At 34.7% G+C, this 13,331-nt stretch overlaps 2 protein-coding genes across 4 annotated transcripts; both read right to left on the reverse strand.

Moving 5' to 3' along the window:
- Positions 1-2,804: 2,804 nt before the first annotated feature.
- Positions 2,805-11,966, reverse strand: LOC119069329. Of its 3 annotated transcripts, none has more exons than XM_037173392.1 (8): positions 11,842-11,966; positions 8,381-8,571; positions 6,062-6,213; positions 4,481-4,557; positions 3,317-3,693; positions 3,201-3,256; positions 3,080-3,127; positions 2,805-3,008 (listed from the first exon to the last, which is right to left on the reverse strand). In XM_037173392.1, exons 2-8 carry the CDS (start codon positions 8,543-8,545, stop codon positions 2,945-2,947), a joined length of 939 nt encoding a protein of 312 aa, XP_037029287.1. In that variant the 5' UTR covers positions 8,546-8,571; positions 11,842-11,966; the 3' UTR covers positions 2,805-2,944. The 3 variants fall into 3 exon arrangements, with proteins under 3 accessions (XP_037029287.1, XP_037029289.1, XP_037029288.1); XM_037173394.1 differs by having other exon boundaries at positions 8,381-8,558; positions 11,842-11,915; XM_037173393.1 differs by lacking the exon at positions 11,842-11,966 and adding an exon at positions 11,700-11,717.
- Positions 11,967-12,289: 323 nt separating this feature from the next.
- Positions 12,290-13,331, reverse strand: LOC119069330 (protein D3-like). The gene is made up of 4 exons (XM_037173395.1): positions 13,109-13,331; positions 12,875-12,995; positions 12,591-12,804; positions 12,290-12,519 (listed from the first exon to the last, which is right to left on the reverse strand). Exons 1-4 carry the CDS (start codon positions 13,268-13,270, stop codon positions 12,381-12,383), a joined length of 636 nt encoding a protein of 211 aa, XP_037029290.1. The 5' UTR covers positions 13,271-13,331; the 3' UTR covers positions 12,290-12,380.

A 13,331-nucleotide genomic window follows, 5' to 3' on the forward strand; every position in this document is an offset into this window, starting at 1 on the left:
GTCGTAGTCTGCTAATCTAGAAAGACTTTTGTGCATCGGACAACTAAAATACAACATATTTTGCCATGATTTTTAGTTGAGAAATGTCAGTGCGGGAAAAATAGTATAGGTTTGTTCCAAGGCCATATGAATTGTCAAATTTCATCCATATAACCATAACCTCAATAATATCTCAGTGCAAATCGCATAGGCGACGTTGCTCGATTTGTATGAAATATCACGTAAGCGACGTTGCTATGGATGAAATTGTCGTTGTTCGGGTTGTCAAAGTTCGTGTTTACAGTTACTTGGAACAAACCTATTTCTTGTGTGTACCAGGACAGGAAAAGTCCTAAGTTTTCCTTACGAGCGTATCGTCTAAGGAAAATGAGGACGTGTGCTGAAAAAATCCTTTCCTTGTCTTGGTACGAAAAATACTGCTGTGAATAGTGCTGTTAAGATAAGGTATGATAAGAAGTGGCAGATAGATTGGCAATGCGCGTTTGCCCTCCCAAAATTTTACTGATAGTAATAGTATATTTCAACATACCCCAATACACACAAGATGTGTGTGCACGCGCGGGCGAAGCTTAAGCGAAAACACACATCGAGTGTGTATTGGGGTATTTTGAAAGATATTTTTCTGTAATAGTGAGAGTGTGTTGGTGCTTTCCTTCCCAACCGTTACTTTCCTTCTCGACCGTTTACTTTCCCTACCGACCGATTCATATCATAGCTCTCCAATACACCCTCACGTATACAGAAAATTAATTTAATGATAAGTACTATTATCAGACGAATACTAAGCGAAATAGATATCGTCGTTCATTTAATCGAATTGTTTCTTGGAAATCAATACTAAATAAAGATATTAGTTATTATGCCGTAAACAGTCGTAACGTGTCTTTAACCTGTTACAGACATCTGTCATCTGCTTTCGACAACGACAACAATAATAAACGACAAGCTCCGACAAATGAGGTCTTATCACGGCAGAGTAAAATAAACCAGGCAGTAGCGGTTCATTTTCGAAACGTCAAATAAGGGACCTAATACACTGTACGAAAATGAACTCAAATGAACACTGACATAAAGTGAAAAAATTTTATTCTCAAAAAATATAGGGCTACTAGATTATTCAGGTCCCTTGTCAAACGTCCACTCCTGCCTGGTTAACTTTACTCTGCCGTGGGTCTTATATAGCAAAAAGCGTGGTCAAAACAAATGAAGTAAAAGATTTCTGAAATCAATCTTTGAAAATTATCGATCAAATGAAGTAATAGATCAGATAGTAAAACTGTCAATATGATGGCCGTCTGTGACAGGTTAAGTTATCATCAACAAACGGAAATAAGACTGGCTGTACTGAAAATTCGAGCGTTTGCCCGAAGCTCGCATAAAAAATGCCGCTACGCTATGATTCAAGTTTTCAGCAACTTAAGTTGTGGCCTTTGCCAAGGATAGTAGGCTCCAGTAAGATGACACATTAAAAACACATTTCTAAATACATTTAGAGAAAATCATCTGACACGATCATTTGTATAGACTGTTATGATCAGAGCGAGAAAACCGAAGACTAGTTATTATAACTTACCTTGGGGTACTTGTCAAAGTATTTGCTTCTCTTTCAACGTGGTACGTTGAGAGCGAGAGGACAGTAGACCAGTTTATTTTAACTTGCCTTGGGGTACTTGTCAAAATATCTTCTTCTCTTTCACCATAACAGTCTATACAATTCATGTTATTCGTTTTATTGACAGCTCCATGCGAAGGTTGACAATTGCATGGTAGTTTGTCCTCTACAAAAACGTTCCATTACATGAATATTTTCGGTTCACGTGAATTCCTTTGTGAAAATCAACCTTGGCTTGGGGCAGGCAATAGAGCAGACGTTACTATAAATTCACATATTAGTGTGAGACAAAAGCAAATCCTATTGGAATCGGTAGCCCTTGAGGATACATATCATCTCCCAAAAGTCACAAAAAATCCCATTGGCGCGTTTCGAGAAAATCGAAAAATAGTGAAAAATTTAGGCTAAATGAAAGGTTTCAGTGTTGCCCCTGCTAAATTAACCTTTTTTTCAACTTTTTCAAAAACATCTTTGTTATCGTAATCTAGAAACTCGAAGGTACCAAAAACTAAAAAAAAAAATATTGCTTTTAGTCACGAGAAATAAGTTTTCAAAGTCAACATTTCGACCACCACGAAAGTGTTTTTTTAATTTACATCGTTATATCGAAAGTCCGTACCCCATTTTTTTCTTCAGAAAGTGGCCTAAAAACATCTTTGAACTATCCTAAACGTATTATAAGCAACATGCCATAACATTTTTTACAGACAAAAATCTTTCTCGCATGTCGAAAATTTGCTTACACACTGAAAAATGGCTACCTCTATTATATTGGTTTACAACTATAATTATGATGAATATAAAAAAATTTTATGAAAAGAAGTCCTAAATTAGGGTCAAATTTACATTTTTCGCCAGATTTGCATACAGAACGCTAATAAACGTAATTCTCTCTGATTATTTAAGCAAGTTAATATCAGATTTTGTGCCACAAAACTGCATATGATTTGTAAAATAGGATTCCGACAGGAATTCAGTGGCTCGGCTACGAAACTACTGTCGAGGTCAATGGATAGATTTCTAAATAAAGGCTAACGATACGCTAAGTGTACGAAATCGAAATCGTGTACTGAGGAATTTGTTGTATTGAACCAGGCTATGAAAAATAGGTGACACCACTCAAGAAAAAGGATCATCTCAAAATTCTCTAATAATAGTGTGTTCGGCGTACATTGATTCTTTCGAAACATCATATGGTTAAACTCTTCGCTCACTATATTCTATTCATTGAAAATGTAAATAGTAATATAAAAAAATCTATATAGTTTCCTAAAACACTAAAACTAGTGCCAAACATTGTTTCTAACGTCGTGTGAGTCCAAGACTTAGCTTTTAATCGATACGATGATCGTTTTTGTAAAAGGATATCAACTGTTGTTCGTTAAGTTGTTTGATTCTGCACGGAAAAAATTAACGAATTTATTTATTGTCGTCAAACAATTAATTAAAACAGAAATGCTTGCGTACCTGTTTTGGATCAACGAAGAGCCCGGTGTTATTTGATAGTTTGATCGCCTACAAAAAACATTTTTTGTTGAATCGACAATTTTTCTGAATTCATTAAACACCGGTCCTGTAAAACACTCACTTGTAAACTTTCTTCTGCTGATCGCCCCACGGCCATGATCGCTCCAATTCTTGCATCTACAGAAAGTATTTCAAATTACAAATCTCAAACGATAAAAAAAACCCTCTCCTTCTTACTTTGACTTGTTTTTCCATTTTCAATATTTGCTCTTCCGTCGGTTCAACTTCGGGTGTCGGTTCATGTTCCGATTCCGGATAATCATCTTCTTTAGCTCGTTCATCGGATTTCGAATATTCGCTCATTGTCAGTGATAGTTCGCTGCGAATGGCATCATCTTCAAAGTCTTGATTGACTTCCCTATCATCCAAACTGTCAACCGAAATGGCATCGTCGCCTTCAATCGGATCTTGTTGAATTTCCGGTTCCGGTTCGGCCGGCAAAAATCCTTCAAATGTTTTCGACACAGATTCCAACGTTGATTGTATGATTAAAGGGATTTCGGCAATTTGAGCTAAGCGCATTTTCATTGCACGCAATTTTTCTTCGAGTGCAGCTTAAAAGAATTTCGTTTTTTTCTTCATCATTTATTTGATCCATATTTGATTTGGTATAATATTTATTAATGGTGGTACACACGATATAATTTATAGACATTATACAAATATAATATGCAAAAGTGAATAAAAAAACATTTCGACAAATTTCTTAACCTTTTCAAAAAATCAATTCAATTAGTCAAAAAGCCAAGTTGAATAATATTTATATAAATTAAGGTTCTTTCATCATATACAATTAATTGGGATAGAAAAAACGGGTCTGGAGTAATACACAATATAAGTTTCATCTAAAATTGTTTGGAAGCACTCGGCAAGGCCAATAACATATTTTCGATGTGATTTTTTCGTGCTTCGGGATTGTTTTCAGTTTCGCGAAAGAAACGGTAAATGTTAGATATAATGCGTCTGTGAGGTGCATCCTACAAAATCAAAGAATTAGTAACATTCTCCGCAGGGATATTATTTGAAGAAAAGTAAACAAAAGCAAAAAGAAAAATGTATAAAAACCTTTCCGGCTAATTCTGGTCTAATTGGAGGTGGTGCCTGTTGCCACATAACCGGATGCCACACCTTTCTTTCGGGTTGTGGAATCCAATTTTCTAGCAAAAACATTTTAGTTAGTCATTTTTCATATTTATTTTTTTAAATTGTTTTTTTTTTATTAAAAAAAGAAAGGAGGAATTGTGGTTTTCATTCAAAAAGAAAATAAAATAAAATCGGTCGAACAACATTTTAGTTTAATTAATCGAGAAAGGAATATAAAATATAAATCATTTCACTCACCACGATCGTTTTCTTTCTTCTTTTCCATGGTAATTTCGTGCTGTTGTTCATTTTCATTGCTTTCGTCTTCCTCAAAGCTTGAACGAAACGAAAGCCGGTTAATAAATTTCATTTTCGATTCTATTTTTAATGCACATTCGCTAATATAAAATCATTTAGCAGCCTGATAGAATTTCAGTTAAAACATAATTCTCTCAATAAAAAATAATTTAATTATAAACATGTTCGACTGAATGTTAGGAAAAGTGAATTATATTTAGAAAAAACGCTGCTACGATAACAAATAATTTACCGAAAACTAACAAACTTCGATACGCATGCATCGAAAATGTGTTGAGGATCCGATTCACACTGGAAAATTAATTGCGTTGTTCAATCTGGCTCATAACTGTTTTCCTCATAGAGTTATACTCGGTGACATAGTGGTACTGAATCGACTAGATTCAAGCACGACAGCTATCTGTGTAACTCTATGGAGATCTTTCTGAAAAGCCTATTAACCACATTTCTCTTTCCATTTTCTCTTCTCTTTGCTCACTATAATAATGGAAATTTTAGGAAAATTTGAAAAGTGTGGAAAGATGTTTTCCCCAAAATAGTCTGTATGGACTTCACTCTTCTAACGTATTCTTGCATTGTTTTTACTAAGGCTGTAAACTTTGGGGAGGTCACGAAGATGCAGATACGCGATAACACGACATTTCATACTAATTCACCTCGCCACTTTGGTGAATTTACTTGTGTGGAAAATGTATGTTCCTGCGTATCTAATCTGTCTGCGTGACCTCTTCAAAATTTACAGCCTTGGGTCCATGCAGTCAAAAAATGTCTGGAGTAGAGATGAAATTTAATTGATAGACGTGCGGGGCGAACATGGAAACCTACATCATTTGTTGTCATTTTTGAAAGAAAAATCTGAAGGAAAATTTTTTCGACCAAGGCCTCAGCACCGAAGTATTCGGATAATTTAATTAGTAAATTTTATGTACTTGCTCAAAATCAATAATATGTGAATGTGTAATTTGTAAATAATTCGATAGAAAATAGAAATTTTAATGTTCCATTATTCACGAGCATCGTTAAAACACAGTATTATGATCAGTTAATGAATTGAGAACATTATTTTGAACAATAGAAGACATACGTTCGAAATGTTCTGTTTTTTATGTATGAAATTTCGAGAAAAAAAATCTTACAAGCCGAGTCAAACAATTCATCAATTAACTGTACACACGGTACACTTGACAAGTTTAAATGACAGTTTGCTAATTACCGATACATGCGTTGCATACGCATTTTATATATATGGATACTGCAAACAATAGAACACAAATAAACGAACGCTACATTAAGTAAGGTGAAATCTTGAATGGTTTTAGTTTTAAAATTGGGTTAGAAAAACATCACCGTCACTTTAATTGGCAAATGATTGGAATGATTAGAGACATTGCGAATTTGACTTATAAAATGTTGACGTCAATTTTATTGATAAACACTTTCTTCCTTGCATGGCAAGTTAGTCATTTTAGGGGACAAAAGGACACATTACCAATTACTGCTTATATACAACATTGCACTAACCTCCGTACTGATAGTTTGATATCATTTCCAGCCTCTTGAATGCGTTGATTCGCTTCAGCCAAAGACATGTCTTTTGTGTCTGTATCGTTTATCTTAACGATAGTGTCGCCCAATTTGATTCCCGCCTGGCTAGCACGACTGCCTTGAGTTACCTGAGGAGTATTACGATTCTTGAATCTTTGAACAACGGGAACTTTTTCAAGATCAGCATTTTCGAATTTATATTGATTAGTATTTTGCTGTGGTGGCTTGTAAAATGGTAGTCGATTTGAGTTGGTGCTCATGCTTCTAGATTTTTTTTATTTATTTATTTCTCTATAATCGATCTATGAAAACCTAAGTGTCTACACAAAAATTATCGGTTGGTTAGGGTGAGGTGTGACACAAAAAAAAACGAGAACAAAACGTGAAAACACAAATTTCTTTTTTATTTCATTTATTATGGGAGAGACGTTATTGTGCATTCGGAGGTGTTTTATTTATAAAATTCCCAGATCTTTGTTGTTACACTTTCGAAATGATAAAACGAAATTATAAAATCCACTGATATTATTCGACTTGAAAATGGTTACAGTACATAAAATGAGACGAAGAAAAAAAACACAAAACTTTTATTCTCTCGTTTACTTTAAAGAAATGCGCAACAAAATATTTAAAAGAAATTAATTTTCCGTTCAATTTATCCCGCAACGATATTTTTCCTAAAGATTGTTCGATTTTTACATGAAACCGGTCAGTCGTAGACTAAAATTTTCAACTGATGAAAATAAATAACAAAATTGGTTGGTTGGTCAATATGTAAAGTGTTGGCTAAAAGACGAAAATAAAATTGGATATCAGACAAAAGCACTACATTGTTTTTGTTGGTTTTTCGTAATTTATTTTCGTGTCATCATCTGGTTTTTGTGTATATGTGCTCGATGTTTGTATACAAAAATCATGTTAATTTTGATTCGAATTTATATTACAATGAATATAAGGCACATCTTTACGATTTTAAATTAAATAAGAATTTGACTTTAGTATGAATGAATTTTCACAAATGAACTTTTATTGCTCTACACAGACTGTCTTATAATCCAACCCACCCTCACGTAGTGTTACTAAGTAAATGGGACGAATTTCTTTGAATCGAACAGAATCATGGTCTGCTAGACCCCATGTGAACAGGATATCTGGCAAAAACTTTCTACTTTCCTTGACCTGCATTTTTCCTTTTAATTTGAAAACCTCCATGTCCGTCTACATCTCAAGGAGAGAATGCAAGGTGACCTAAAGAAAACATTTTTGTGCAAATCCATTCTATTAAGTCTTTAGTATTGATCAGTGTTACAGATGAGTGCCAGCCTTCGCTGTGATTTATGCCTTGTTTTCGACTTACTTCTTTAGAGATTTGGATTGGAAAATTGTTGAAACTTTTGATCCACACAATGGAAAATGTAATGTAATCTCGAACGTCCAAAGTGATCCAAACACTTCGGAGTAAGCAGAGTATTCCGTTTTTGCTTTGTCCATTTTCGGAAAAGCAGTGCTGTTGATTAAATTTACCTCTCAAATAAAGCTTTAAACGGCACAGGTAAAGCCCATTTTGCTGATATACTAGCCTTAATTCACCTGCAAACTGAATATATAATCAAGTTCAATACTGACGGGATACTTGAAAAAGTTGTATTAAAATTTCATCTCGCTCGAAACGCGACATGACGTTTTGAATGACAAATTTTGGTCAGACGAGGGTTTTTATGGAAGTACTTGAACTTTTACCTTAAACTGACTTTCGATCATGGTCCTGAGCTTTACTCGAACATCCGCTAGCTTATACATGCAAAATCCTAAATCTTCTCGACTGGAAAAATTTAGGTTTTTTTTGAAAATATAGTTTCTTCTGAAAAATACTTAATATTCGCATCTCAAAATGTTACGGATTCAGTATATGCTCTATCGTCCTGCTTACTATCGACTGCGCATCAGTGTTTCTGCCTTAAACTTTTCAAGGAAACACCCATTAACAGTGTATCGTGTAGAATAATCTATACAATTCACAATTCTACCATAGCACAGTTTACAATAGCGATGATAAATTTCGTGATATATAAATTGGCAACCGTACAGCACATAACGAAAGAGTGAAAGTGTGTTGTGTTAAAAGAAATGTAACAATTTTAAACAAAATCCTCAGCAAATGTTACCAATAAATCAAAAGACACACAATAACGTCATATCATTAAACAGACAACACACGCACACACATCCCATAACACACACGCGTTCCCTTTCTATATAAATAAATCTGAAATTATTATGTACGAAGTAACTTACGTGAAAAACGGTGATTGGAATACCGAAATCAGAACCACCAGTAATTCTAAATCCCCATATTTCATCTTCAACGTAATTCGAATTGTCATTATTTTCAGTGCAGCTACTTTCGCCAACAATTGCCGAAACTTGTTTCCTTGAATTTGCTGTTAAAGCTTCTGGCATTTTGCTAATTGACCTGATATAATTAACTAAAATTTTTCGAATTTATTAACATTCATATTATGACACTTGAAGCGACACCATGTAATCCGATTTTATTTATAAATAACAAATCCAACGAACTTAAATGAATAAATAGTAAGGTGTACTGTCGACTTATTTAACCTCAAGCATCTCATGAATCTGAATTATCAAGTAATTTGCTTCTTTTTATCTAAACATGTTCAAGAGATTCAAGCAGTAACATCTACTACTTCGTTTGTTTTGACATATATTTTGCTATAATATGTAAGACAACATCAGATTTTGTGGATTATGTTTGTTCTCGCTGTCGACAACAGATGGCATCGTCTACCAAAGAGCACTCTTTGGTGTTCCGCAATGGGTACAACATCGAGAAAAATGAATTTATCTGCCTAGAACGAGAATCTCGCATTTTTCCTCTAGAACATTTTCATTTCTCTTGTTTTATATAATACATTTCTAGTCAACGCACTACAAGTATAAGTGCTTCGAGGGACAGTTGCCCAATAGGTACTATTTATCAAATCGTCAAAATTGCTTGGTACACTGTCCAGTTTCAGTACTATATTTAGAGTAACACTCATGCTTGAAGTGCGTGGCTCTAGTGTAAAACTGTTTATCTCGACATTTCTGTTCTCAGCAGATAAAATAGCGTATGCACCTCTGTCTAAAATGTTTATTTTGACGAATTGGAAGTTATGTACCGAGCCGCAAAGCCCAGCCCACAAGTCACATCAACAGTTTTAACAAGAGGTGCATAATCTTATATAAGAGTTATGTGAAGTCTTGTATCTCTGAGGAGTTCAAAGCCAATAAAGACAATTTTGGCTTTGAATTCCTCAGCTATACAAGACTTCGCATAATTTCCATCAACCTAAGCCAGAAATACAACAGTATCCAACCAAACTTATATAAGAGATTCTGTATCAACCCATGGACTGATGGGATGCAGCTAGCATCTTATTGAAGTTGTCAGTAAGGATCCCCTGAACAAGCTTTCAAGGAACAGACGAGGGTAACTTTTTATAAATATTAGACGAATAGATAGGAAGGTGATCACGTTTGAGAGGTAAATTGCGAATTTTCCTGGGTAAATGGGAAGCAAATACAAATATATCGATTTGCCAACTTACTTTCCCCTCGATTTCTATTTGTATATTGAATTTTTTCTTATTTCTCGCTTAAAACATAGCTAACGCCGACCCGTACGAAACACCTATTCGTATCAAAAGCCTTTAATGTGAAACTCTTCATTTCTCTTACTTCATTTTCTTCTCTGCTGAAAAACTATTCTTCCTTTTAAATCACTTACATTATCCACTCTTTGCCTTGTTATCATATACAATTAAATTGCCGGAGGCAATATAGCCAGCCCCGTACGAAGTCAAATTTAATAAATTCCTATTTAAACAGCTATATACCGCTATATTTACCTATATTTCACTGTAAATAAACATTTCACAGAGGAATATGCTATTATATAGCTCTATATGCCTGTATATAGCTCAATATAGCTGTATATAGGTATATATAGATGTCCATACATGGAATCCCTGAAACGCCATACACATAACAAATTATTTCCATGTTAACAGAAACTCTCTAAGTATCATTTTTCCCAAGATATTTCTATTTTACTAAAATCCAATATGGCCGCCGGTAGTCATTTTGTTAGGAGACCGGAAATAGTACCGACGCTTTACATTCGTTAATACCTTTCAAACAAAAAAAAATTCATGAAATTCGGTCAAAATTTACTCGAGATATTGTCAAAATACACCACGTTCACTGTACTTCCGAGTAGCCAGATAAGAGCTCACTCCAAGAGACCTATCTCACGCTCCGGAGAACATAATTTCATAAAAAAAAAATTTCCCTGATTGGTACGGTCAATACCTATCTAATAAAGCTAAAACGAACGAAATATGTTCAAATGTGGCCGACCTACCAGCAAAAACTGCTTGCCGCCCTGTGCCTGTTCCACACCAAGGGGTCTAACTCACGAGTCGGTCATCCGATTGCCATAAACTTTTTTTTTGTCGATCGGTATTGTAAATACCTTTTATTTGACGTATCACTTACAAGTTTAACGTTTAAATGTCCGGAGATATCTTCGAAAAACCGTAAAGCACTTATTGGGCCACAGCTCGGGAGGGGTCGATCCAAAATCACTCATCTTCGAACTTAGCCTGTCTTTTGACATTACCAAACAGGAAAAAAAAGAATTTTCAAAATCGGATGCGTTTTACTCAAGTTATCGTGCAGACAGACAGACGGACAGACGGACATTTTTTTTTTCGCGGATTTGGCATCTCTAGACAACCACAATAGGTTTCCCCTTACTCAGGGAGTCCAATTCGACGTGTTACAAACGTATGCGTAAACCTATAAGACCCCAGTACTTCGTACGGGTCTAAAAATGCACTTGATCTGACCGCAAACCTCGATATAAAGAAGGCTTTGCGATTCGCGTATAAACATCAAATACATAAGCCAATACATAAGCTTTATAGTCGAGTATATAAGTTTTATAGTTGAACTGTAAAGGTACATAGATGATGTAATGTGCGTTTAAGCGCTCAATATACAAACATTTTTATTCTACAAGAACTGTATGTGTATATTTTATGTTCTCAAAATAGTAAATAGGTTCTCGGCTTCGCCTCTACAGTTTACAGTTTCTTTAGAGTTCTTGTAGTATAAATAACTATAGATTTTTTTGGGTAAAAGGCCATGGCTTTCAATCAAGGGAGTGCGCTGCTATAGTTGAAAATTGTCACAATATCAAAACATCGCCAGTATAGTTACGACAACACAATCAGCCAATATTGTAAGGAAATAGATTTTTAATGTACATCTTAAGATGCAGGTACTCGACATTTTTTTTTCTGATAACTTTACATGTTCTAATAACTGACGTCAGCAAATGAGAGTATAATACAGTCAATAACTGAGATTAAACAGCACAATTTTATAAATTGCTTGATCATCATTAATCATCATTGTATGATGATGTGCATGTAAATATCACCCAGCATATTGTAACAGGTTACACTTGCAGCGCAAACGAACAATACACCTCACTATTATACAGTCGTTTTAATCTAAATTTAATTTCAATTATATAAGTAACCATCAAAGTTTTGTTTATGACTTAAATTTGATAGGATGCCACTAATGTCTCCCGTTAATGACTCAAAATCGTAAATAACATTGATATCCACGCGACTTATAATTGATGTTACAAAAAAAATTAATAGAATTTTGATAATTACACTCGTTTCGTATGCAAATTTTTAATCGTAAATCAACACGGTTGATTTTAACATGCACTTTCGGTTAGTAAAGATTTAATTAAACACTAATTGAGACGTTGCTGCGTTCGGGCTAAATTTATCAGTTCATGCATTGAATGAAGGACGGATTTTACCGATTAATTTAGTTTGTAAAAGTTTATTCAACTCCGCATTTAATTATAGGCTTTTAATTAATTGCATTAGGTTTTCGAATCGATGTTTTTCGATGGTTCAATGACAATTTTTTACCTTATAATGTTCTGCGCTCAAGAGTGATCTCACGCTGGTGTTGTCTATCAGTCTCGGGTAGTAGATTAGCATGCTCTGCTCAGAGTGACGTTCCATTCTCGGATAGTAGATTAGCATGCTCTGTCTATTGCGATGCACCATCTTGCAGACATTTTCACCGTTTAGAAATGTTTTCTTGTTTTACATTTCTTACAGCAAATTTATTGAAAATTTTAGCATTTACATGCAAACATGATTAATTACAAAAATTTTCGTTCAATAAATTTTAATTATATACCCAGTTGCTTGTAAAGTGTGGGTACATAATCATCGTATTTGGCTTGAAAGAAATTGCCAGCAATTGCATCTCCTAATTCGTGCTTCGCGACGAAATCTTTTACCGATCTTTTGGCACGACCTTCACCAGATCTATCGAATTTTGTCAACGCATTTTTAACTGGTAAATTTCGAAAAAAAAAAATAAAATCAAATTAAGTTACTTATTGGTCAGGATCGGCTCATTGAAATCATGTTTTTGTTGCTGTTTGTACACCAAGAACACATATCTGTGAAGGTCGGTGTCTGGTGGAGGACCGGCTCCGACGTACTCAACCAGAGTGTCACCTTTCGACAAATCATTACCGGGAATGTTAACAACCGTCCAGTGAAGCCACTGACCAAATGTCGGCTCTTTGCGAGACGGGGCGTCTGGGTCTGCAAACGTTATTGTGATATACGCAATCAGTTCGGTATTAAAATTTATTTATTTTTTATCCGCACTTACCAGTCATTATTAAAGTGTAAAATGCATCAGCATCGGCTGTCCAGTCAACTAAAGGAACATCTTTGACTTCTGTTGGGGTGAGTTCGTTTCCAAAATTCACTTCCTTATCATTGTATGTCACCTGAAATGCAAAAATGGTTGACGGTCAAACTGTTATCAATTAAATGCACAACTCGAGCATAGAAATCATCACTGGACACATATGTAATTAATATTAATCATTAAAATAATTACCTTTAAGCCAATTCTGGGCGGTATAGCAATGACATTTGGGACGACCTTGTGTTCGGAAAAATATTTCGCAACATCATGATCATATCCGTTGTGACCATTTACCACCACAAAAAGAACGAAAAAACTTAAAGAATTTTTCAAAAGATTGAAATTCAACATCATGGATAATATTGTAGCGACTATTGTTGTAGACAAATTGTTGTGATCGACTGAAGCACGACTA

Source organism: Bradysia coprophila, assembly GCF_014529535.1.
Source record: "Bradysia coprophila strain Holo2 chromosome X unlocalized genomic scaffold, BU_Bcop_v1 contig_26, whole genome shotgun sequence".
Lineage (NCBI taxonomy): Eukaryota > Metazoa > Arthropoda > Insecta > Diptera > Sciaridae > Bradysia > Bradysia coprophila.